Source organism: Gavialis gangeticus, unplaced genomic scaffold (genome assembly GCF_001723915.1).
Source record: "Gavialis gangeticus isolate Ggan-Ray unplaced genomic scaffold, GavGan_comp1, whole genome shotgun sequence".
In the NCBI taxonomy this organism is placed as follows: Eukaryota; Metazoa; Chordata; order Crocodylia; family Gavialidae; genus Gavialis; species Gavialis gangeticus.
The window spans coordinates 155,440,364-155,464,963 of record NW_017729032.1 but is presented as its reverse complement, the minus strand read 5'-3'; the positions used below and the strand labels follow the sequence as shown (position 1 = coordinate 155,464,963).

At 40.8% G+C, this 24,600-nt stretch overlaps 1 protein-coding gene across 1 annotated transcript in view; it reads right to left on the bottom strand.

The window, feature by feature from the left end:
* GABRA5 (gamma-aminobutyric acid type A receptor alpha5 subunit) overlaps positions 1-23,944 on the bottom strand; it is a 107,599-nt gene extending 83,655 nt beyond the window's left edge. Inside the window, exons 1-4 of the mRNA XM_019525626.1 lie at positions 23,797-23,944; positions 10,158-10,279; positions 5,303-5,370; positions 4,968-5,188 (exon numbers count right to left, since the gene is read on the bottom strand). Coding sequence (XP_019381171.1) covers positions 4,968-5,188; positions 5,303-5,370; positions 10,158-10,279; positions 23,797-23,882 — 497 coding nt within the window. The 5' untranslated portion in view covers positions 23,883-23,944. The remainder of the gene's footprint in view (positions 1-4,967; positions 5,189-5,302; positions 5,371-10,157; positions 10,280-23,796) is intronic.
* Between the last annotated feature and the right edge of the window lie 656 nt (positions 23,945-24,600).

Below are 24,600 nucleotides of genomic sequence, written 5' to 3'. Positions count from 1 at the left end.
ATCAGTCTAGATGGTATATTGTGGTCCTATTTTGATGCAGGGAGACTTTGACAATGTGCATGCACAGAAGCACATTAACACTTTAACTGGCAAAATACTTCCTTCATTTCTGACATGGTCAGTATCAATTGAAGATGCAAATCCAAACAATGCATTTTCATTACAATGAAAAGACATATTTGATCAAATATGAAGAAAGTTAGAAAATAAATGTATCAAATTGCTTTATATTGAAAACAATGTAAGTGCTGGGGGAGTTGCTCTTTTGCATGTGATCCTTTTGCTGTTTATAACCAACATAGTTGTTTACACATGTGTGTCTACACATGTACTTTAATGCCTAGAGCACATGTAAAAGTGCCCAGAGGTACTAAACTTAATGCGCAGTAGCAAAAGCGTATTAATGACCGTGTAGATGTGTCCGCTGATTATTATACTTAAGGTGATAATTTTGCAGGATACTTTCTCTTTCATAGTATGGAACGCGTATTATCCAGAAGTTGAGTATCTGGAAAATCAAGTAAGTGGGAGGTCTCCTGACCTTCCCCCTCAGGGTGAAGTTGTATGTTATAGTTAGACCATACTAAATCTGTGGAATGTTAATCAGTGTTAAAGTTGGAGCAAGCTATGGGCAGTCACACATAACTATTACATACTATTTCTTGCCTGCATAGCTCTGATTTGGAACTAGGGGGTTGGTGAGCAGGAGTGTGGCAAGGAGCCAGGACACTTGGGCTCTATCCTTGAGGGAAGAGGAGCTGGGAGCAGTGCATTCTGAGAAGCCAGAGCACTGAAAATTGCTCATTTTATCTCCATGGAGCAGACTGAAGCTACCCTAACATGAGTTAGGTAGCACAGCTCAGAGTTAACTCTCACCTGAGGTGGCATAACTTTGAGATGCCCAGAGGGCACTTAGCTTCCATGTGTGGATGCTCAAGTTTTAAGTGCCCTTAGTATGTTTTAAGTGTAATGTGTAACTTCACCCTCACTCTCTGACTCATGCAGACAATGGCTGGCTCCCTGAGAGACTGCCTGGTGATCAACTGCCAGGGAGTCGCCTGCAGGAAACTTGCTACCGTGGCCACTGGAACAGCTCTGAACATACTTTTCAGGGCTGCTGAAGATTCCTTAAAAAAATTATCTAGAAAAAAAGATTATCCAAAAACAGTGACACAAATTATTTGAGATAATCAATAGTTTCATAGTTCTACAATGTTTTACAATATTTTCATTCACCTTCCAAAGTTCTGCCATTGTAGTTTCTTTTTTAATTATTTCACTATAATTTGCTGTATTTTCTTTTGTGTTCTGATTCAAGCTTTTTGCAAGTCAGTTTCCAATGTGTGTAGCTCTCCTGGTCTTATCAAGAAGGCCTTTTTTCATGGTTTAAATGACTCTTTTGTGTGAATTCTAGCAGACTTGGTTAGTCACTTGCTTATCTAAACATGTTTTATAGTAAGAATCCATATGATATTGTAGGACACCCCTCATCTTGCTCTTTACCTCCTCTTAATTCAGATATCCCAGGCAGAAGGTCATTAAAATGGTTCAGATATCCCCAGTACTGAGTCAGGACCCAGTTCTCCCCTAATACAAATAAATTACTTCTGCATACAGTTTGGCAAACTCCACAATTGTTCCTGAGATGCGTGTGGGGAAATAACCGCTACACCAGTGGCAGTGGGTTGGCCCCAAAATTCACAGGCCACTGAAAACCAAGCACATCTGATGGGGAGTCAGAGGAAGCAAGGCACATCCTTCTGACTAAGGTTCTGTGCCTCTCTGTTGCCTACACTATTCACTATGATATCCTCAGGAATGTACTCCAAGAGAGGTGCAGAAAGGCAGTTACAGTCAAGCTTTCTTTAAGTGGAAACCTCAGTCAGTATGGGCTTGATCATTATTGTCCTGATCTCAGGTTCCCAAAAGATTCAGTAGTAGCTGAAGTTGACTGTGTTTGCACTGCATAGCACAGCGTAGCATGAAAATGCCCAAACTAGCCTCACACAAGTTAAACTGAGAGGGGGTTAGTCTGAAGTCAGGGCAGGCAGAAGGTAGAGCAGCATGGCACATTTAAGATTAAGTGGTTCAGAGAGGCATGAGTGCAAGTTAAACTGGGTGCCAGAAGTAGGCATGTTGCAGTAGGAAGAAGCTCTACTTGACCTAGTTTACAGAGTTTCCCACACTAAGTTCCATGCTGCTGAAGTGAGACTACCTTTGGTACGATATGCAATGCAGTCTTCTGCAACAGACCACCTGATGGGGGACCCAAGGGAAAAGCACTGCTTAGCCACACTGGGGACAGCACTGGAAGGTTTCCTCTGAGAAATAAGAAAGGAGGGAACTGTATCCTTCCCTTCCAGCACCACAATCCCTTTGATTTTTTTTCTCCAGCTGAGGCTTTCGAGGGAATGTAGCCATCATTCCAGCCCTCAATCCTTCATGGTTTACTAGATTGTTTGACCACCTGTGTAGCCTGAATCTAGAGATATAAGCTCTTTCTATTGTATAATAGAAGGAGCATATCACTTTAAGTTTTTGTTGACTTAATATCCCTGAGAGATGGGATGGCAATTGTTAAGGCACCTTTCTGCAACTCCACGGACGTGAATTCAGGCCTTGCTCCAGACTCAGGATGGCTTAGTTGCCAATAGGCACCTAGTTTTTTGGACTGGGGAATCAAAGTTGGGCTGAATAGCATGGTAGCCATCCCCCTTGTGGTGCTGTTGGCTATAGAAATTGGAATCTCCTAACCATGCCAGCCTTTATGTTTAGGTGGACCTTAGGCCTGGAGGCAATTTAAAGAAACATTCAAACATGGTTAAGTAAGCGAGTATTTGGTTTGCAGTTTGCTTCTGAACCACAGGGCCCAAATCTAGCCCTCTTGTAATGACAGTGGCATGCCAGAGAAATGTAATATTACCCTACTTTTCCTGTAACATTAGAAATTAGAGACAGTTCCATCTCTAGGACTCTGGAAAATTATCCAGGTGATTTAACTCCTTCCAGGGTTAAGGCAAATGTTTTCCTTCTGCCCATGATGCCAATGTCTTTCCCAATATACACAAAGAGTTAAGACTTCTGAGATGAGTTTACCTGTATCTGTTGACACACACTATGCAATCTCCTTGTTACATTTTAAAACACAACATTTTGCAGTTCTCAGCCATTCCACTGGGGATTAGCTGCCATATATTATTTCTAGCACTGAAATTTCTCTCAGAAATGCCTGTCATAAAAGAGCTGACACTCGTGGCACAGGACCTCACAGATATCTTGATCTGATTATACATTATATAAACACTCCCTTGGCCTAGGTTTCGATAGGATAGCAGGTACAATAGAATGACCTGACTTTTTTATTTTAAATTTATCAATTGTTTACAAATGGATAGTAGTAAGCCACTCAGAAGGTGATGCATTCTATTTCCTTATATGATATATACAGTAAATTGGTATTTATTCTGCCTGTCACCCAAAGAAAAAGAATCTATTTTATATTTTTAAGCTTCCTGAATGTTGTGGGTTTCTAGCCTAGAAAAAAACAATGTGCCAATCCCAAGTTATTTTAACCTCAAATTTTTTTGACTGTCACTTCAGACATACCCTTCATGTCGTAAAACTACAGTCACATATAGTATGCTGGCAACAGAAAGTATCTGGCTCTGCTCCATATAGATTGCAACTTTGATCTGAATTTATTTTACACAGGTGTAAACCGCAAGAAATTCTGTAGTAGGCACTGCGCTTGCATTAGTGTAACGCTAGGGATGATGGGGCTAGAATCAGGGCTTACAATTTTGGAATTTGGATTTGTCTTGCATCTATTTGACCTTTCGCTCACTGACTTTTTTTGCCACATTGTTTCAGGATTTATCAGTTATCCCTGAGATCATGAATGTGACAATTGGCATTAGAAAAGAATAGTAATAAGTAATGGGAAAAATGAGAAAACAAAACCCACAATCACTGCAGGACTTGTTATTTAGATTTTTAGAATTTAATTTTTTGCAGTTGCAAAGAAATAACTAATGATTTCTAAATCTTTCTATTCTTGCAAAGACTTATGCAGCAGGGATTTAGGCATTACTTTGATCTGACAGATACTCTTATGTGATAAGCTTAGGATAAACAGTCTCTTCTCTAGTTGTTTTTTTAATCACTTTGTCAGTACTGTCACATGACTACACTTTCAATGAAAAATCTGTGAAAAATGAAAGTTAGTCTTCATTACTGAAAATGAATTACTTATAATGAACAAATTATCCTACTCCTATGAAGAATTTGTGTAAGAATTTCAGATAAGTCAGGTAATGCATTAGCATCATGGTTTTAACACTGCTTTAACATTTATATTTGGAAATAATGTGGTTTCATAATATCCTCAAATCAGATGAGGTGCTAGGCCTGGAAGTTCAGGCACCAATCTGATTCTCAGCCTACAAAATATACCAGCTCTGTTTTAAAACACATTTGGTAAGATAGTTTTGAAGTGCCCCTGTCCTACTTCATGACAGACTTTACCCTAGCGATGACTTGTCTTCTCGTTAAATTAGTTAAATTGCATGACTTGCAAGCTTTGAGAGTTGAAGACATACTGCATCAGAGAGATTTAACTTTCTGGCCTTTTATATAGTGCCCTCACATCAATTCATCAGAGCAGCTGCAAAAACAAATAATAAGGGAGTACAGACCTACATAAAAAAGCAAGACTGAATCATCCATTTTGTTGAGAATTCCATTTAAGTAAAGGAAATATTTCAGCCCTAGCATTACTCAGAAATTGCTAATTAATTGGTAGTTGTAGGCAGTGATTATGTTTTCCATTTTTCTTGATATTCTTATAAAATGCTCAAAAAACTACTTTGTTGATTCTATTCTGAGAGGAAAAAATGTGACACATGAGTAGCTGGAAAGCTACTAGGAGTGATATTCAAAAGAAATCAGAAAATAGCCAAGGTCTTTACCTCATGGTATACAGTAAGGTGCCATCATCTTCAAGGCGTAAAAGTTTGTTTGGTGTTGTCATATTGTGAGCAATAGACTTCTTGCCATTGTGAAAGAAAGTGTCTGGGGTCCAAATCTTGCTGGCAAGTAGATTGTTAAGAGGGAGCCGTTGCATTGGTCCTTTGAATCGAAGTCTTTCATCTTTCCAGCTTTGTCGGAAAAAGACGTCAATGGTGTATTCCTGGCATAAAGGACCAGTCTTGTTAATACTGCATCTATCTGGAAAATGATCACTTTTAAAGTTATTTTAATAAAATAAATAATATGGATTTGGCATCCATATCCTGTCACCTACCATTTCTGTGTCTGATACTGGACCAAAACTGGTAACATAGATGTCTGTTTTCACCTGAGTTATCCTCTCTGTAACAAATAAACACAGATCTTGAATAATTTATATAACAAACAAATATACAACCTTGATACATTTCTTTTCTCTGTTAACAATGTTGTGTGTACATGTGTGTGTGCATATGTGTGAGTGTCTGTATACAAACACACGTATATGCTATTTTAGGCTGGAGCTCTTCAAAGAGGCCAATAGTATGACATTTGATATGGTTTAGGCTCCTTAGAAATTTCTAGCTTCATTTGATTTTAAGAGTTGAATTTTCAGAAGTGTTTATATGACTAAGAGTGTTAGTCCATTTTTCAAGTTTGTTGGCACAAACCTGTTAATTTTTGGGATGTTCATTGAATGTCATGTATGTTATCATGAATTACATTTGCTGATCTAAAATGTTTGGATAAAGATAAGCAAAATCTAATTTTATTATTTTTATGTTTGCCTAATTTATGATGTTTGATATGAGTGTTATTCAATATCCGTGTATGATAGCTGGTCAAGGAGGGCAATTGAGACTACAGTAGGGACAAAGGCTATTCATACCTAAAGGATCAAAACGCAAATGGTTGGAAGAAGTACTGTATTTATTCAAATTTAAGATGACATCCCCCAAAATTAGATTCTATACATGAAAAATGTATACATTTGCTACAAATTTCAAGTACAGAATCTAATTATTGGAGGGTCATCTTTAATTCATTTCTCCCACTGCTTCAGGGGTGCAGGCAGTGGGGGGCAGGTGGTGAGAGGAGGTCAAGCAACTTTCCTCCAGTTTGTGCCTGTCCCCTTGCCACCTCTGCCTGCTTCCCCACAGCCTCATGCCCCCCTTCCCCACTCTGCTCCCCCTCCTGCCACTCCTGCCCAGCCTCTGCTCCCTACAATCTCTGCTCCTACTCCCCCAGCTTCTGCTTCCCCTTTCACCATCCAGCCTCTGCTCCCCACTTCCTCCCATACCCTTGTTCAGTACTGGCAGCTCTGTCCCCATTCTAGCCTGGGGCATAAAGCATAGCTTCAGCCCAGCCTCCATAGCAACCATGCCAGCTGCACGCTGTTGCTTCAGGGCCAGGCTGGAGATGTCCTCCATGCTCCAGGCTGCAGTATGGATGGAGCCTGCCTACATGGAGCAAAGGTTGTGGGGGGAGTGGGGCAGGCGGGGAAGCAGAGGCTGTGTATGGGGGGGGGATGAGGAGAAGAGGCTTTCATGGGAGAGATGAAGGGGTGCAGAGATGGCAATGGTGGTCTGGGATGGTGGGTAAGTAAGAGCTGTGGCTACAACTCTGACCCCAGGTAAGGATTAGAGCCGGAGCCACAGCAGTTCCCTGCCCTCCCCCACCCCACCTCACACTCAACTGTAAGACAAGGGGCTCTTCTGCCCATGTCAAATGGGGAAAAAACCCTCATCTTAGGATTGAGTAAATATGGTCAATACTGAGAATTTATATTGCATAGCTATGCATATTGAGTACCAAGGTGAGGCACCAAGGCCTGACCCAGGCAGGGGAAATAATCTTTTATACAAATAGCATTTGATGAGACTTGAAGGCTGGGCTGGTAGTCTTTAGGTCTGAAAAGATGTAAATATTCCTCCTGTTATAAATGGGTCAGTGAAGATGCCTGACTGGCCAAATAAATGTACATAAGTGGGGCAGAAGTTTATATGCACAATGCTTGACCTACAAGAATTCTATACAATGGAATTGGCCAGGGAAGGGCAAGTACTTAAGCCTTGCAAAGGTTTGTCTAAAGCAGTGATTCTCAACCAGGGTGTTGCAAAAAACCTTTGAAAGGCTCTGCATGAAGTGTGACAAGATAAGTAAGGTATGAGGAGATAAATAAAGGCAGGTAGGCTTCAGGTATGAGGAGATAAGCAGATAAGAGCAGGAGCAGGTTTTTCTGCCTGGTTATTCCTTCTGCCCCTACTGCAAGGAGGTATGCCCTATAATAAATTAGTTTTTGAAATGGGGTGCTGCTTGATTCACAAAAGTTTTTGAGGGATGCTTCAGCCCAAGAAGAGGTGACCTGAGTCTGAAAAGAGCTTCCTGGGCATAATATGCTTTGGTCCCTCAGCCAGTAGACTGGCAAGAGAACTTGTAACAGGCTCTGACCTTTTGAGCTGGGTGAAAGGTGCATTCTTGAGTTTAAGGGGTGTAGGCTGTAGCCATGTTGGTCTAAGGACATAGGCAGACAAAGTTCTTCACGTGAATCTGATATCTTTTATTAGACCAACTTAAATAGTTGGAAAAAAAATTGTTTTTGGGTTTAAAAACCTTTCGTCAGGCTGAGGAAGCATCTGCAGTTGGTGTATGCTCTTGGGTTTAAGATGCAAAGTAAGATCAGATTATTGTTCTGATAATTTCTTTTGCTTGTTTGTTCTTACATCTCTGTTTCTATCACAACATATGGTCACTGATTTCTTATGCTTGGTCATGTCTTTATTATAAATTTTTTCTTATCTTTTATAATCAATGATCCTGGTTTTCTCTGATTTAAAAAAATCCCCAATTTTCAGTTAAAAGAAAGTAACCCCAAATCCACATTTTTCTCTGATTTAAATGAAACACCATTAATACACAGATACATATATACTAGTGGTGTTTCATTTAAATCATGGAAAAATGTGGATTTGGGGTTACTTTTTTAACAGAAAACTGGGGATTTTTTTTAAATCAGAGAAAACCAGGATCCCTGTTTATAATTTACTTACTGTCAGGGTAAGCGTGATTTCAGAGTATCTGACCATGCAATCCGTCCTCTTCTCCAGAAGAGGGATCCATTTTTTTGGAGTACAATTCTGAAGGATGTGATTCTTCTGAAAGAAGAATCCTCTGCTGAAAGCTGGTAAGATCCAAGTGAGGCAGGTAAAGCTGAGGTGCTCTTGTTCAGGGAGGTGACTTTACAGCATCTGCATCAACAGACTCAGTGGTCAAGCAGCAGATGATGTGAGTTGTGAAAATACCCCAAAAGTATGTTTCAAAGGTGCCCTGGCCACACACAGGGTCAGGCTATGTCACATACATCTTGAGTAGAATTTGGGGAACAGCATTTTTGAGCAGAGTATAGAAATGAGGCTGTGAAGTGGCACTAAAAGCATAACTACTGGTTTTAATGTTTTACAAGTGAAAGGAGAATGGTGCAGAAAGGTGAAAGGAGAATGGTGCAGAAAGGTGAAGAGGAGCTGGACTAGATCAGAATACCAGGGATGACAGACGTATATTTACATGTAAACCATTTAAAATGGCAAATATGCAGATGGCTTAACTGGTGTGCCAATGCAATTGCACTATAAGAAGCCAATCACAGAAAAATAATTTTATTCTTGCCTTTCTTATGATTTTTATCATTTGCGCATTTAAAATGCATGTTTTATTTTGTGAGACTTCATGTGTTATTTACCATCCTGTGCACCTTAAAAGCAATTTGCAAAGGTGATGTCTAGGTCATCAATCATACAAGTGAGTAGCACCAAAAGGAGAAAAACAAAAAAATGTTCCACTTCTGAAACCTTTAACAGTGATTAGAAAAACAAATCTGATCTATAACCAACTGGATTTAGTAACAGTTACTTGGAAAACTTGACTGGACTTTAGATAAGGCCCTGGGCGCTGGGAGACAGTGGGTTTTCTCTGGCCATCTAAATGCAGCTATTTTTTTTTTTTAAAGATCTAGGATATCAAATGAGATCTAGTATACAGCTGATGCAGGGAGTACTCTTATACTTCTAAAAGCAATGTATTGGTCTGACAATGGAGCTTTTCAGGAAGCATTACCTTAGTAACATTCTCCTTGACTAATGGAGGTTTGCCTCAATGAGAACAGCGGAATCAAGTTATTATGTAAGGATTGGGTGTTACCCTGTAGATTTCTAAACAGAGAAGCAGTCCGCTATGGACTGCCGTAGTGCTACAAAATATAATAGTAGTTTTAACAGGTTTATTTTAAATGGAGTATTCATTAAGAAGGCCACAGTGCTTTAGGATATATTTTATATGGTATATGTGTGCATATGCTTACCATTTCTTTTCATTGAAACCTAATGGAAATAAATAAACAGTATTTATCAGTTACATCAGAAACTGTATCACCATTCCATCCAGCAAAGCTCATTTATGCTGAGTTGAATCACTTTTGTGGTTTATTAAAAAGCATATTTATTCATTCATTAGATTTATATGATGACCATCTCAAAAAGGCTCAGGGCAGCTTATGAAGAAAGTTATACTGTTTCAAGTACCAAATGCAAATAATACAACAAAGCTTTCCTTACCTAAAATCCAACTATATCCATACAGTATTCTTTGGCTAAGCCCAAAGCAAAGATGTAAAATCCCTATATAATTTATTCCACTAACTTTCCAGGGAACTAGACCTGATCAAGCTTTTTAGCCTCTGATTGACTTAGGCATTCATCTTCTCCCTCCATCTCAGACCCCAAGACTCACATATTCCTCTTATGCTTTGTTGAGTAGAAATGATTTCCCTACAAACGACACAATCAACTATTGTGCAAACTGATAAAGTTTTGTAGCAAGAGGGAGAGAGTTAGCTCTTTCACCAGTCTCTAGATAGGATCTTATGCCCCATTACAACTAGCCACTGATTCATAAATCCTTCAATCCATTTCCATGGATTTTGGTTTGATGGACAGAGTATGGGCATTTAACAGGTTTGCTCCATAGGGAAGTATTCATTTCAAGGCTTCACTGTAGAAGTCACAGAAGTCTATATACATTACATATACTATGTACCATATATACCATCTCAGATATATGTAAATTATGCAACAGCAGGAGAAATCCTGTTGTACCTCCCAGTCCTGGGCGAAGTCGATTATCATAGCCATCGAGCAGACCATCCAAGATCCTGGTGAATATAGTAATATTGTCATTGGTGTCATCTTTCCCCGAAGGTGTTGGCATTTGTGATAAGCTATTTTAAGAAGATTAAAGAAAGAAATACATTAAAAGCCATTTCAGCTTCAGAGATGATGATGTGCATTTCTTGACTCCAACAGAATTCATATAGCAAAATTCCTACCGAATATAGTAGGGATAAAATAGCAGCCCAAATCTTCCTGTTTTTTAAAAAGCTTGTCACAGCAAAAAAATAAACATTTTTTTAACCCCCCTCTTGTATTTTTATCAACCAGTTCCCTTGTGCTGTGCAAATAACAATTATACATTGTAGGCTTGTTTCCACAGCCCTTAGGCCAAATTATGGCTCCATTGCTCTGAAGAGCAATGTTTTCACAAATTCACTGGATCATCGTGGCCTCAACAATACTTCTTCCCTACTCAGTCTGAATAAACTCTCACTGACTTCACTGAGGGGCTTTTAAGTATTTTAAATATAGACTTTGAGGAAATCAAAACACCACTGATTTTAAGGCAGTATTATTCAGTACTGCAGCATTCAGCCCAGGGAATTTTGGTGGTTTATGCAAAAAGCAAACCTAATATTTTAATATTCAGAGTTTAAGGAAAGAATTTGGTTGGTAACTTCCTCCTAATATTTTTTACAATATTCATGACAAAAGAAAATGACAGCAGTAAATCATAAGCAGAGCAGAGTGAAATATTTTCATTGTGGTATCCTCTTGATGCAAAATGGATTTTTGACCATAAGAATGTTTCAAATAGATATCTTTGTGTTGGCCACTACTTCCATATTTTAATAAAAAATTAAGAACTCAAAGAACAGTCTTATTTTTAATAAAAACTTTAAAACTAAATACTTGTTTTAATAGGAAAAAATGAAAAATGTGTGGGGGAAACATTTGAAAAAAATTAATTCTCTGGGCATCTTTGACCATGACCACTTCAGATCACACGTTCCTGTCCCATGCAAAAGCCTGAGAATGGAGAAACTGTGTGAAATGCACTATGGTTTTCTTCACTACTCATCAGACCAGAGAAGGTTGCATATTTGTTAGCAGGAGAGTCAAAATTGGGCAACACATGGAGCTGCAGGTTACATAAGAAACCAGACTCTGTCCTTGTAGCCGTTAGGACTGATGACCTATAGAAGTGCTTTTTCATGGCCAGAGGTGTAACAATGTACTTGAGTGCCCAGAGCAGCTGCCAAACTCAGAGGCAGAGGTGATTTTCAGTTTCTGATGCACTGCTGGCATGACTACATGGCTGTGGTAGCAACTGCACCCCTCCTAAGTCAGCACCCAGGGTGGCTGCCCTGGTTACACCATTTTCCATGGGTCTTCCCTTTTCAGATTGTCCTCCAATAGAATTGCGCTCTCTCTGACTCTCCTATCCATATGTGAACAGAGGGCACAGGATAACTTTAATTTAAAATTAGCTCTCATAAATTGGGTGTTTGTGATTGGACTGTTCCATCCGTTAAGTACTTTTGAAAATGGAACCTGAATTCTTTTGCAAAGTTGCCTTGGTAAATATTTTTTTTCCACAGATGTAAAGTAACTATACTATAAACAGTTAAAATATACAGATCATTTCCTAGTATTGCTTGTCCATTTGAAAATGTGTTGCAGTTACCACAGGCCCATGGGAGAGGAATGTGATACATATAAACATGAGTGGGAGAGAAAGTGAATTCAGACAAGGAACGGAAGCAGAAATGATTTATGAGACAATCTCTCTAGAAAGCTATGTTCTGCCACATGAATAACTTTAAGCATTTCCTCCCCACTGCCCTTTCTAGTCCTCACCTTATCCCCATCCCCATTGATTTAGACAAAGATCATGAAAATCAGCTCTGCAAAACTAGAATCTTTTTTATTCAACAGTACCGTGGCCTGGCTGTATGTTCAGAATAATCTGCTAATGATAGTAATAGTTCTATACAGCTAACTCAACAATTTAGTGTTTTACAGCTAACTCAACTATGGAAGGAGCAGCTGGTTTCTTCCACTACTTGTGCTTCCTCATGGCATTCTGGATGGTGCTGACCAACTTGTGGTTGCAGGAAATTTTTGCATCATCCATTTCCTGCCTTTACTAAGTATTGTTTGTACTTTCATGCTCCTTTGACACGTGACTTGGACTGCAAGTTGGTTGGAGCTGTCAGTAAGCACAGAAGAGATAACATACTTAGTTATCCCCTTAGTGAATTATTTATTGCCGTCACAGTTTGAAAACATGGGATCCACCAAATCTCTGCTTGATAATCTGTCTCCCTCCAAAAATACCAACATTCACTCTAGATGTATTTTCCCTCTACTTTTCTCCAAAACTTTCTCCACAACTGGCATAGCATAGTAGTTTCAGGCAAGTAAATAAAGAAGTGGCACACTAAATATGTTTCATAGCTAGTGCTCCAAATTCACAGGTGAGCACAGAGTTGCTTAAGCTCACCTTGTGCAACAAAATCATGAATGTAGAATGAGTTTCAACAGCGAAGTCAATTTTTGCCCTTTGTTATTCAGTTTAAGACATTGGGATTGTAACACTATGAACTGCAATTTTTTTATTGATGATGATAACACTTTAGTCAGAAAAATATCATCTTAACTTTCAAATTCTAGTTTTACATTTCAGAATAAGCTAGAGAAGATATGTTTTAAATGACTCCAGATACACTCTCCCACAATTATTTTCCAGAACAGTACCTGAGAAACTGGGTAATGGGCTAAGCAGAGTCAAGTTAGACATGCATTCCTTCAAAAAATCAGAAATGCAAATGTGAAGAATCAGTCTAAATGTTTTGGAAAAGAAATTAAGAGTTTTGATCTCGTACCCCTCTATGAAAGACCTCAGAGGAGAAGTGACAGAACTATGGAAGTTCTTTTGTATGAACCAATGCATTTTCACAGGTGTAGAGAAAAGTGAGAGTGAGAAGGCCAATAGGAGGGGTAATCTCCTCATTTTCCTGTTGAAGGAGAGCTGCTATACAGGCAAAAGAGTAAGATCTTTGGGGTTATTTTACAGCTCTCACAAAGAGTAACTTCCCCTGGGAGGAGCTCTTCATGCACAGACAATGTTGAGTGCATGATACCTTGCCTAAGTCATTTTTTGATCAAATCTAAGTCCTTGTGTGAACTTTAACCTTAGTGGTGCAGGAGAAATAATTGACTAGGATAACTTGCAATTTTTAGCCACCCAGGGTAATTAACCTTGTATTTTATTCCCTGATTGTATGAGCGGTCAGTTGATTTTGAACAACATATTGTAGATTTTAATGTCAGGGGAAATCAGGTAGACTTGCAATGTGTAAATTTGCTTAGAAACAACTTCCTAATGAATGAAGGCAGGTGATAGAAGTGACAGAGGGACTTTTCAGCTACCACTGTTGATGGGAAAAACCACAGAGGCCTGTTTTAAAACTTTTGATCAGTTTCCTTTTCCCAAAGGCAGTAAAAGGACACATGAAATTATATCTCCCAATGGATGGAACAATAAAGTATTCCCATATCTTTCAAAACCTACTAAGACATTTAAAGGTTCATTATTTTTCCCCACACACTCCTCTCCCTAGCCCTAATCTAGTGTCCTTTGGGGGAAAAAACAGCATTATATACTACAATGTATTATCAGGATGGTTAGACTATGGTCTACCATAGACTCAGAACTACTAGGTTTTAAAGTACTTTAAAAATAAGGTAGTCAAGGAGCTAATTCAGAAAAGTAAGCCTAATTTTACCTTGCTAACTGACATGGCACATGCCTGTAATTCTACTGAATTTTCCTTTCTTTGCTATACAAAATGCTATTTGTCTCTGGGTTCTGATGTAATTCCAGTTCTATTAAACCAGACTACTAGAATCTCTGTTATTAACAGAGAAACAGAGAAAAAGAGAGAGAGAGAAAGGCAAACTTTGGAAGTTGAAAGAGTTTCTAGTCAGTTACCAGTGGGCATGTCTACACATGCACATTTACTGCACAGTAATTTAGGTTACTGCACAGTAACCAAAAGTTAGTCCCAAGTCAGTCCACACACTCAGTGTTACTGCGCAGTGTTACTAACGCAACTACATGTGCGTTACTGAGCAGTAAATAACTGGGCATATATTTGATACCTGCATGATGCAGGTATCAAATTTATACCCAAGTTGGCTTAAGTCACCGTATTTACTGTGCAGTAAGGGCATGCACATGTTTGGTTACTGAGCAGTAAATGTGCAAGTATAGATGTGCCCACTAGGAACTAACTAAAAACACCTTCAACTTCCATAGTTTCTAAAGTTAGTCCCAAGTCAGTCCACACAGTGTTACTATGCTTTAACGGCTGCACATGTAGATGCCATCCTAAAGCCACTAACAACACAATAACTCACTGCACAGTAATTTACTGCACAGTAAATACACATGTAGTCTAATTGCACCCAGTAAATGCACCCAGTGTCTAATTTAGCCTTTCTTGTGAAATGGCTTGAAAGGATTAAGATGATATACTGATAGCTATTTTTCAAAAACAATCTGTTATTTCTGTCCATCATGCTTTGACCAAATTATAATAGAAACATTGATGCTTAAGATTATGAGTGATAGACTTTTCAACATGGATGACAGCAACTTTGGGAGTTCCCAGTTTTTGCATTGATGGACATCGCTGTTTTCAGTGACCTCAGTTATGCTGAATCATTTGCAATGTTAAATAGGTTTGACAGGAAGTACACTTGCTTAGTTTTGTTCATGTTTGTCTGAGCGCATTTCTTTTGCTTTTAATTTTCTTAAATATCTCTCTGAGTTCTTTACTAGATTCACTGTTACCCCAGAGCCAAAAATCTTCCTTTCAAAAAAATCAGGTGATGACAATGTGCTTACTTAATTGCATCATTTATAAAACACAGCATTTAGAAGAATGGAAATAAATAATTAATGATATCACAATTTTTTACATAACTCATAAAGAAACACATGCAATATAAAGTAATGTATACTTCACTGTAACATTTCAACTTCAACTCTGACCCAAATTAAATAATTTTTTCACCAGCCATCTCAAATGCAAACTGAACACATTTTACGTACAAAAAAAAAGGGCTTGTATGTCTACACAAATGGTGAACTATGATCAATCTCAAATACAAGTCCATGTAGATACTACTACTTCCTCTTCATGATCCATTACTGCATTCTGTCCTCAGATAATGTAATGTGGAAAACATGAATTAGAAGATGATTGTTGTTCATATGGCAAAGTTTTTATGAAGACTGGTATTCACCGTTCCTTCATTTTTATAAGTTAATCATTTTTCTTCTAAATAAATAGGACTATATATATGACCCTAACCTGCATAGATGTTTTTAAAGAAATGCTACTATATAGAGACAAACTGGAAGCAATTCTAATAGCAGCAGCAAAGATTTCAGTGAAAAGATTGAAAAATCAGATGTACATTTGCTCCAAAAATCATTGAAAACAATGGACTTCTACATATTGACCTCAATGGACTTTGAATCAACCCAATTAAAATAATACGATGGATTTAGCAAACGTAAATTTAGATAGACAATTAAGAAAAACTGTTGATGGTTTGAGCTACTAGAGCTAATAGCACACAGGAGGGAAAAGAAGCCCCAAAGACTGAAACAAATAGAAACAGACTAGACAAACCACCTAGGAAAACTAATATGAAGAATCTTGCACTTAACTAAGCAAAAGAAAGGGTTATTCTATTTCCAATTCCTGTGGTTCTTCAATTAAAACCATTAACTGATGGCTGAAAACACCAATTTAAATTGAGATTATTTTTAATTTCACTATAATTGTAAAGCACTTTGCAATAATTCAATAACATATCTCAGAACAATAAATCATTATAGCACTTAAGGTCTGAGTCTAGAAAACTTGAAGGCTGCTTGATTCCAGTTAGAACTAGAGAGTAGTTGTCTTAGTCTGAAGTCAAGCAGAAGGTAGGGCAAGGCAGCACCTTAGAGACTAACTGGTTCAGAGAGACATAAGCTTTCATGGGTGACAGCCTACTTCAGTGGGTGCTATGAAGTAGGGGTGTCTTTACAAGTCTTTACACATGCTCTGGGGGTGGAGTGACACTTTAATTAAAGTGGCTTTCATAGCTGCTCTAATTTAAGTGCCTGCAGTGTCTTGTGTACTGTAAAGCAGTGTTTCCCAACCTTTTTCACCCAGTGGCACACTTACATGGCCTTCCCCACCCCATGGCACACCAGCTGAGCAGGGAGTGGGGAGCTAGACAGTGGCTGAACGCCACAGACTGGGGTGGGCAGGAGGCACTGAATGCCGTGGATCGGGGAGGGAGGAGTGAATTGGGTGGCGAGCAGCTAAATGCCGCAGACCGGAGTGGGGTAGGAGTAGCAAGCAGTGGAACGCCACAGAGCTGCACGAAGCAGGTGGCACAGCATTTGAATCACTGGCTGGATCCACGCCCCCCGCCTGTCTGGCTGCCCACAGCAGCAGTAGGCAAGGGACATGGTTCCAGCCCAAATGCCGCAGCACACCTGGACATGTGCCGTGGAACACCGGTTTGGAAATGCTGCTGTAAAGTGTCTGCAGCAGCTCGTTGGATGAGCTTTAGTTAAAGCACCCCTGCTGCCATTCTGAAACACAGGGACACTGAATACATGAGATGTGGAGGCTGCTGGAGCACACTAATTAGTACACTCCAGCAGACTCGATTAATTAAATCTGCTCCAATGCACTACAATTACAGCATGTCAGAGCAGTGTCCCTGAACATCTACAGCAGGGGCAGGCAATAATTTTGGGTGGAGGACTGCTTACCCAGTTTTGGCAAACTGTCGAGGGCTGCATGGGTAGCCCTGCCCCTCGACAGATGCCCCACCCCCTGGTTACCAGCTTCGGAACAATGTCCCAGGGCCAGCACCGGTGGGGTGCATGGCAGGGCACAGGCTGGCTGGGGTCTGTGGAGCTGGGCTGGGCTGCACCAGCAGGGAGAGAGGGGAGCTGGCCCGGCTACATAGAGCCCCTGCTGGCCAGGACCCTGTACTTCTGCTGCCCTGCTCTGGGCCTCACCGACACTGGCCTCGGGATACCGGTGTGGGCCCCATGCTCCCACTGACTCCAGCACCCACTCATTTCCAGTGCCCCCCAGCTATGCGGTACAGGCTGGGGGGGGGCAGCATGCAGCCCTGAAACCCTGCTCCCCAGCAGGGGACGAGCTGGTGCTGAGTGCAGGGAAAAGTGGCCCCTTGCCCGCCCTGTGCCTGGCACTCCCTGCTGCAGCTACTTGCGGCCCTCGTGGGGCTGTCCTGAGCAGGTACAGGCAGCCCCACATGCGCTGTGAGTGGCTTCAGCACAGGGTGCCAGCCATAGGGTAAGTGAGGGGCCATTTTTTCCGTGCTCAGCAGCAGCTTGTAACCCACCCCGCTGCCAGCCTGGGCCCTGCGCCAACTCCGGGCTCGCCTGTTGGGGCTGCACCGTGCCGGCAGCAGCTGCAGCCCCCCCACTTGCCGCACTGGGCAGTGTTTGCCACCACCGCCTCTGTGCTGCCCAGCACATGAGCTCCGGGTGGGCAGAAGCATCAAACACTATCCAGCTTGGCAAGCAGGGGGACCACAGCTTCTGCTGCTATGGCACAGCCCCTACTGGCGAGCCCGGAGCCAGCACAGGGCCCAGGTTGGCAGCAGGGGTGGGTTACAAGCTGGTGCTGAGCAAGGGGGGGAAATGCAGCCCCTCACCTGCCCCATGGCTGGCACTCTGTGCTGCAGCCACTTGCAGCCCATGTAGGGCTGCCTGTGCCTGCTCAGGACAGCCCCGCATGAGCTGCAAGTGGCTGCATCGGGGAGCACCGGCCATGGGGCGGGTGAAGGGCCGCTTTTTCCTAGACTCAGCTTTTCCCCCGACCCCGGGTCCTCCCCCGCCCCGCCCCTCCCTTACCTGAGGTTCCAGCATGGTGCAGCCATGTGATACCAGGCCAGAAGCCCCTGCTAAGGCTTGGGTCCCGGCCAGGCAGGCCCTGCTGTTGGAGCCCACCGGGCTTCCCCTGAGTCCTACCGCCCCTGGTTTCTGTCATTTTTGACAGAAACCAAGGACAGATCAATATTAATTTTCTAAATTATTTATGGGCCCTGTAGACTGGATAGACTGGCCTAGAGGGCCATATTTTGCCCACCCCGGTCTACAGGCATCCTAGGCTTCTAAAACTGCTGTTATATCAACAGTGATGTTATTTTCATGCTCTTCTTCTTTGATCTACATCAATTAATTTTCAATTTTCAATTTAGTTTTTAAAGCCGTGTAGCTCTGTCTATATTTCCATTCTTCTGTTTCTCCACACATCTATTGGCATGTATATTTTTAACTAGTTTTTCCACAGATGGTACATGTTATCCCAAAATTAATGATAGCCTTTTGCTGAGGTTTTTCAAAGCAGCCTAGGAGGCTGAGAAGCATAACACCCATGTATTCAATTAAGTTTTATGCATCTAAGGCTCCTAGGTAGCCTTGACTAATTCTGTGAAAATGATAATTATGTGGTAACAGAAATATGGAATAACTGTTGAGAATAAGATGCAAAGTTCAGCCATCTACAATGTCCAACTGTATTTTTTGCTTTTAAATCTTTGCCCATTGGACTAATGCAATATAAAATGCACTGAAATGAGCCATTGCAAACCAACCCTGCTAAATATTTACAGAAGAGTCTGCTGATACCAGTCAATTGAAGGACAATTATCGTGTATTTTATAGGTATTAAATAACTAATTGTCCTGAAGAGTTTCAAACACTAAACTGGAGTCTGAAACTGCACCTGCTTTTGAGGCAGATATATTCAAGCACGTTGTACTCCTTTATGCCCTCTGCCTCTGCAGTGGCAAGTGTCATGTTTTGGCAGTATTTTAACTCTCTGGCTAGGAACAGAAGTTACACATAAACCGGTATAAGTGATCAGAAACTGGTTCAGATCTGTAACACAACCGCAGTTCAGTGCACATAAACTGCTTTCAAAATGGCTGAAAATGGTTTAAGATAAACCTGGATGGATGTAGTATCAAACTTAACTGATTTATGTTAAATCAGTTTATTGAACTTCTGTCCCAGATCCCTTCTAGATTCAAGTTCATTTACAGTCCACCAGCATCCCAGGATGCTTTGCACCTCCCCTGCAAACCCCACCCCCCCCACACACACACACAGGGTGGGTGGGCTAGCTTTGGCCCAAGCTGTCTGATTCAGCTGAGCAGGGAGGTGTGCTCTATCACCCCCAACTTCTGGCCTGGGACATCTCAGGCATGTGGCTGCATTTCCAAAATCAAAAGTGAATATCTGTTCATTTCCTTATCAGTTCAATCTAAGCAGTTTAGACTAACCTGCAAAGATTGCATTGATTCAGCCTCAGGCTTCTTGACTGTCTATACTCAGCCTGTAGGTCTAAGAGTAGAGTGAACTGGAACCATTTATCTACCTAAGGTGAAATTAGTAAACCACAAATGAAAAACTATATTTGATGCTCTTATTCTAGCATTTGGTTATTGACTTGACCATGAAGTCAGACAGTTCAATTTGGCATGGCTGTCATCACAAAAGCTTATGCTTCTCTGAATCAGTCTCCAAGGTGCCACCCTGCCCTGCCTTCTCTGTTTATATGACACAGAACTAAATCCAGGAGTACTGTGGGTTCTAATCTAAGTGCATTGGAAAAGTTTGAGTTGAATCTTATCTGTATCCACCATTTGTTGTGGTTACAGTAACTGTATTCAAACACTCACTTTCAAGGTACATAAATCCACGTTTTTGATAGAGTGAATACCACAAGTAAAAGACTGAATATTATCCAGAAAAGGGCAAATGCCAACTTCTTACATTATTTCTTACTTCAGTGAAAAGAGGAAACAGAGATCTCAAAGTTATAATCCTAGGATTTTCTCAAGGTGATTATAGTTTGTTAAAACATTATCACCTCAAGCCAGGTTGAAAAGCCAAACCATCACTGTCTAATTTCAGTTTGGTTCTATAATAGAATCTGATTCTGTTCTCATTGGGCGCATCTACATGAGAAGGTTACTGTGGAGTTGCCTAATTAGGTCTTAAGTAAAGTCTCAGTGGGTACATCTACACATGCACTTTAATGTGTATTAGCCTATTTTAGTACACATTAAAGTGTCACAGAAAACCTGTGCTTTTTAGCTAATGCACATTAAAATAAGCTAATGTGCATTCTTCTAGTACCTCACAATGGAGGTATTAGATTCAGTGTGCATTACCTAAAGTACATTAAAGAACATGTAAACGCACCCAGTGCCTGCATGTGCAACCCTATTAGGCTGCAGTAAATTAATTAATTCCACTGTAGGTTAGTACTTGTAAACACAAGTACCATCCTTCAGTGGCATTATTTAGTATGTTGTAGCACATGTATAGATGCTGACAGGGCTGGCTAGGGCATGCAAGTACTTCAGTACAGGGGCTGCCTGCTAACTAGCCCCACATTGGAGCACCCTCATGTCTCAGCCAGCCCCTCCGCAGCATGCTGAGACAAGTTAGAGCAGCCCCAGGCTGCCGGGTTGGGCCCCTGGAACCCGGTGACCTGGGGCTGCTCCAGCCCAGCTCAACATGCTGCAGTCCTGGACACACATGCAAACACAGTCCTTGGAAGCTAACTGCACCAGAGTTTACTGCAATGCACTAATTGCAGGTGTAGGTGCACCCATTAAAAGCCAATGGGAAACTGTAAGAGAATCAAGATCAGGCATTTAGTTCAGTTTCAGTTGTTTGGCTTTATTGTGATATATCAGTGTTACAGCTGTCTTTAAATGCTTGACTGGTAACACCTCTAAGTGCTGAGTCCCATTCCACATACTAAGTTCTTAAGTAGTACTTAAGCAGGTTTCAGCCATCTAAGTCTTTAAGCATGAACGACGCATGTCCCCAGAGGCTGGGGGAGCAAGGCGACCGCCCATAGACGACAGTGATGGTGGCATGGCAGCAGCAAGCGGGGAGCTACCACAGGTACCCATAGCGATGTCAATGGCAGGGGGGGAGAGGGAGTGGCAAGCACCGACCAGCGGTTGGCGACTACCCACACAGGTGCTGACAGCAGCACCAGCAGTGCACAGTGGCAATTGGCGACCGCCTACAGACTCCACTGGCAGTGTTGGTGTCAAGTGGGCGGTGATAAGCATCAGTAACACTTATCTCAGGGGGTGCACATGCACTTGCATGCACCCCCTACGTGTCGCCAGTATCATTCTCTCTCTCCAGTTCCTGCAATATTGTTAATGTGGACATTTCTACACAACATGCTACTGCACAGTGGTTACTGCACATTTATTTAGTACTTGTATAAGCAAGTACTAAATAAATGCACAGTAAAAGGAGTTACTACTCAGTAGCACCAGCGAACACCATTTTAGTGACACTATTGTGCAGTAGCATCTCACGTTTTTTGCTGCAAGATGTTACTGAGCAGTAGCATTTGGCTACTGCACAGTCAGAGTCCTGTGTAGACACACCTTGTGTCTACTTTTGTAATGTGATTTCATCTTAGCCTTAAGCATCTGAGGGGCACAGCAAATACACACCTTCCACACAAGAGACTAATAGTTAGGAGACTTTCGCAGGAAGTGAGAGACCTGGGTTCTGGTTTCTTTTCTGTCTGAGGAAGTTTAAACTCACATCTCTTGTTCCCCACAAAGTGTCGTAATGACCTGACTATGGGCTAGGTAATGCTGAAGGTATCCTTCATTCCTCCTGTTGAATTTGGGCTACTGAAAGGAATATAAGAGTCATGAGGCCAGAAGAACAGCATGCAAGAAGGAGCCAGACTTAGTAACCTGGTTCTGTTCCTAATACAATTGATACATTTTGCATTAAATAGTCATTGGATAAAATGCATCTAGGATCTAAGGAGTTAGATGCTTACAGCACTTCCTGGGAAGTAGATGGGCATTCAAACCCATTCAGACCTAGAGCCTGAGTATCCTACTCCCCAGTCAAGCATTTTAACCAAGGCAAAAAGCAGGTGGAGTCTTCCTCTTCCTTCTCCCACCTGTTACTATTGGGAAATAGGCAGGTGGATCTTCCAGTACAAGCACATAATATGCAATCCTGAGTCAGAGGCTTGAGGGGTGGGAGTTCACCTCTTCCTTTGCCTAGCACTTCCTATTGGCTATAAGTGATACTGAGTGATCCCCTGCTCCTTTCTTACATGGCCTGGAGCCACAAATCATTGCCCATTGTGAGAATGGGAAATTTGTGGAGCTCCTTGGGGTAAAACATAACTGCCCTCCTGAAGTGAGATGCATTTGTTTTGAACAAGCAGCCACATATCATCAGGAATAAGATCTGGGCCCAAATGTCTGTATAGGCATCTACTGGTGATGGGTCTCAGCCATCAAGTTCAGATTCAAATATAGATCTGACCTACCAAAAGATCTGCAGGTTTTAGATCTGGGGTGTATTTGCTTACTCTAAAAATATTCACCAGTCAAAAAGTTTGATTCCCATCCCTTCTACTTCCAAATGTTCAAATTAGTTTTATGGGATTACAGTTTATCTGGATCCATCTTTAGTAAGCATCTTCCCCTAGAGAAGAGTTAATGTATGTACAAAGATGTACGTAAACTTAAAAATATTTATTTTTCAATAAAATCATATACCGGTAAATATTTTCCCTCAACATGTAGTCATTCTAGTTTTCCAGTGGTCTTGCTCAATCTTGTGTTTAACATCACCTTCATGGGATGATTTTGGTAGGTTAGTAACATCTGGTAGATTATTGAAAAGAGCTGGTTTTTAAGTTGAAATGTATCAGCATAATCTGTTTTATCTTCCATTCACAATGATGCAATTCAGCAGGCTCCTCTAAAAAGTTAATTAAACAGATGTTTGTTGTGTTTCATGGAAAGCAAATTTCTGATTATTTTCTGGACTTCAAACCCACTTTTCACTTTGCATAGTAGCAAGTGTAGCTCACTTTGAAATAGTTTTCTTAGCTGAGAGCACAAATTATCTCTCTCTGTCCTAATACAATCTACACTCCATATACAGTGGTCAATAAGAAGAGGTATCACCTCTCCTTCTCTTAATATTCACTCAGGCCTCAATCCTGCAAGATATTGAGAACTCTGGCCCCCATTCCAGCAAAATATTAAAGCACTTCTTAACTGTAAGCACTATTGGAATCATTGAATTTGTAGGACCATCCATCTGCTTTAAGTTGAGCCTGTATTTTATTGCTTTGCTGCACTGTGGTCAGAGAATATAGAATCTGGCAAGCTTAACCCCTCTGGCTATGATTTTCAATTCTTTGTACACTCAATATTCCCATTGACTGTAATATCCACTATAGTTAGTAGTGTGCATGGAAAATAGAACCAAGGACCTAATCTCTTAAGGAAGAGAGATGGGATAGAACATTTCCGTGCAAAAGAAAATTATTCCCTTTTGCTATGGAATTAGTACAAAAGAAACAAGAACAAGTCCTTTTTTCTTCCTGTTTTACACTGAGTGTAAAAAGATCATTACATTTTCTTTAAAGTCCCATAACTAAATACACTGCTTTTAGTAAAAAGTCAAACACATATGTCAACTTACCCAAAATGATTGGCCAGACTCATAGAAATGCAAAAAAGGATGAAGTTTTTGATCATGATAAAACTAGAGAACATTCCATTGTCCATTCCAAATGTGATTAATAAAAAAGCAGTCAATTGGATAGTCTTTCTTTCCACACTTTGCTTCTTAAGCTGTAACAGACAAAAGATAAATAATAGCCAGGTGACCCTACAACAAAGACGACAATAGAGTGTGTGTGTGTATAGTCATCTGTAGCTAGGAGTTTATCTCTACTGCTCTAAATTGTCTGCTGCTGTAACTGTGCAAATGAATTTCTTCAAGGACATGTTTTATATTGTGTTAGCAGGGAAAGACAAAGCAAAAGAAATTAGATTTCAATGACTCCGGGTTTTTTGTTTGCCGTGTGTATGTGTGCACGCATGCACTTTATTTATAAATAAGCAAAAGAAATTAGACGTCAATGACTCTAGGCTTCTTTTACGTACGTGTGTGTGTGTGTGTGTGTGTGTGTACACTTAACTTCCATATAAGCAAAATAAATTAGATTTCAATGACTCCAGGTTCTTTTTAACATATATGTGTGGGAGTGTGTATATGTGTGGGTGTATATGCTTCATTTATTTATAAGCAAAAGAAATTAGATGTCAATGACTGGGTTTTTTTTACGTGTGTGTGTGAATACAATTCATTTATACATAAGCACAAGAAATTAGATTACAATGACCCCCAGGTTTCTTTACATATGCACGCATGTGTGTGTGTATGCATGGGCAGGGGTGTATACATCCCCACCCACGCGCACGCACACACTCCCCCACCCAC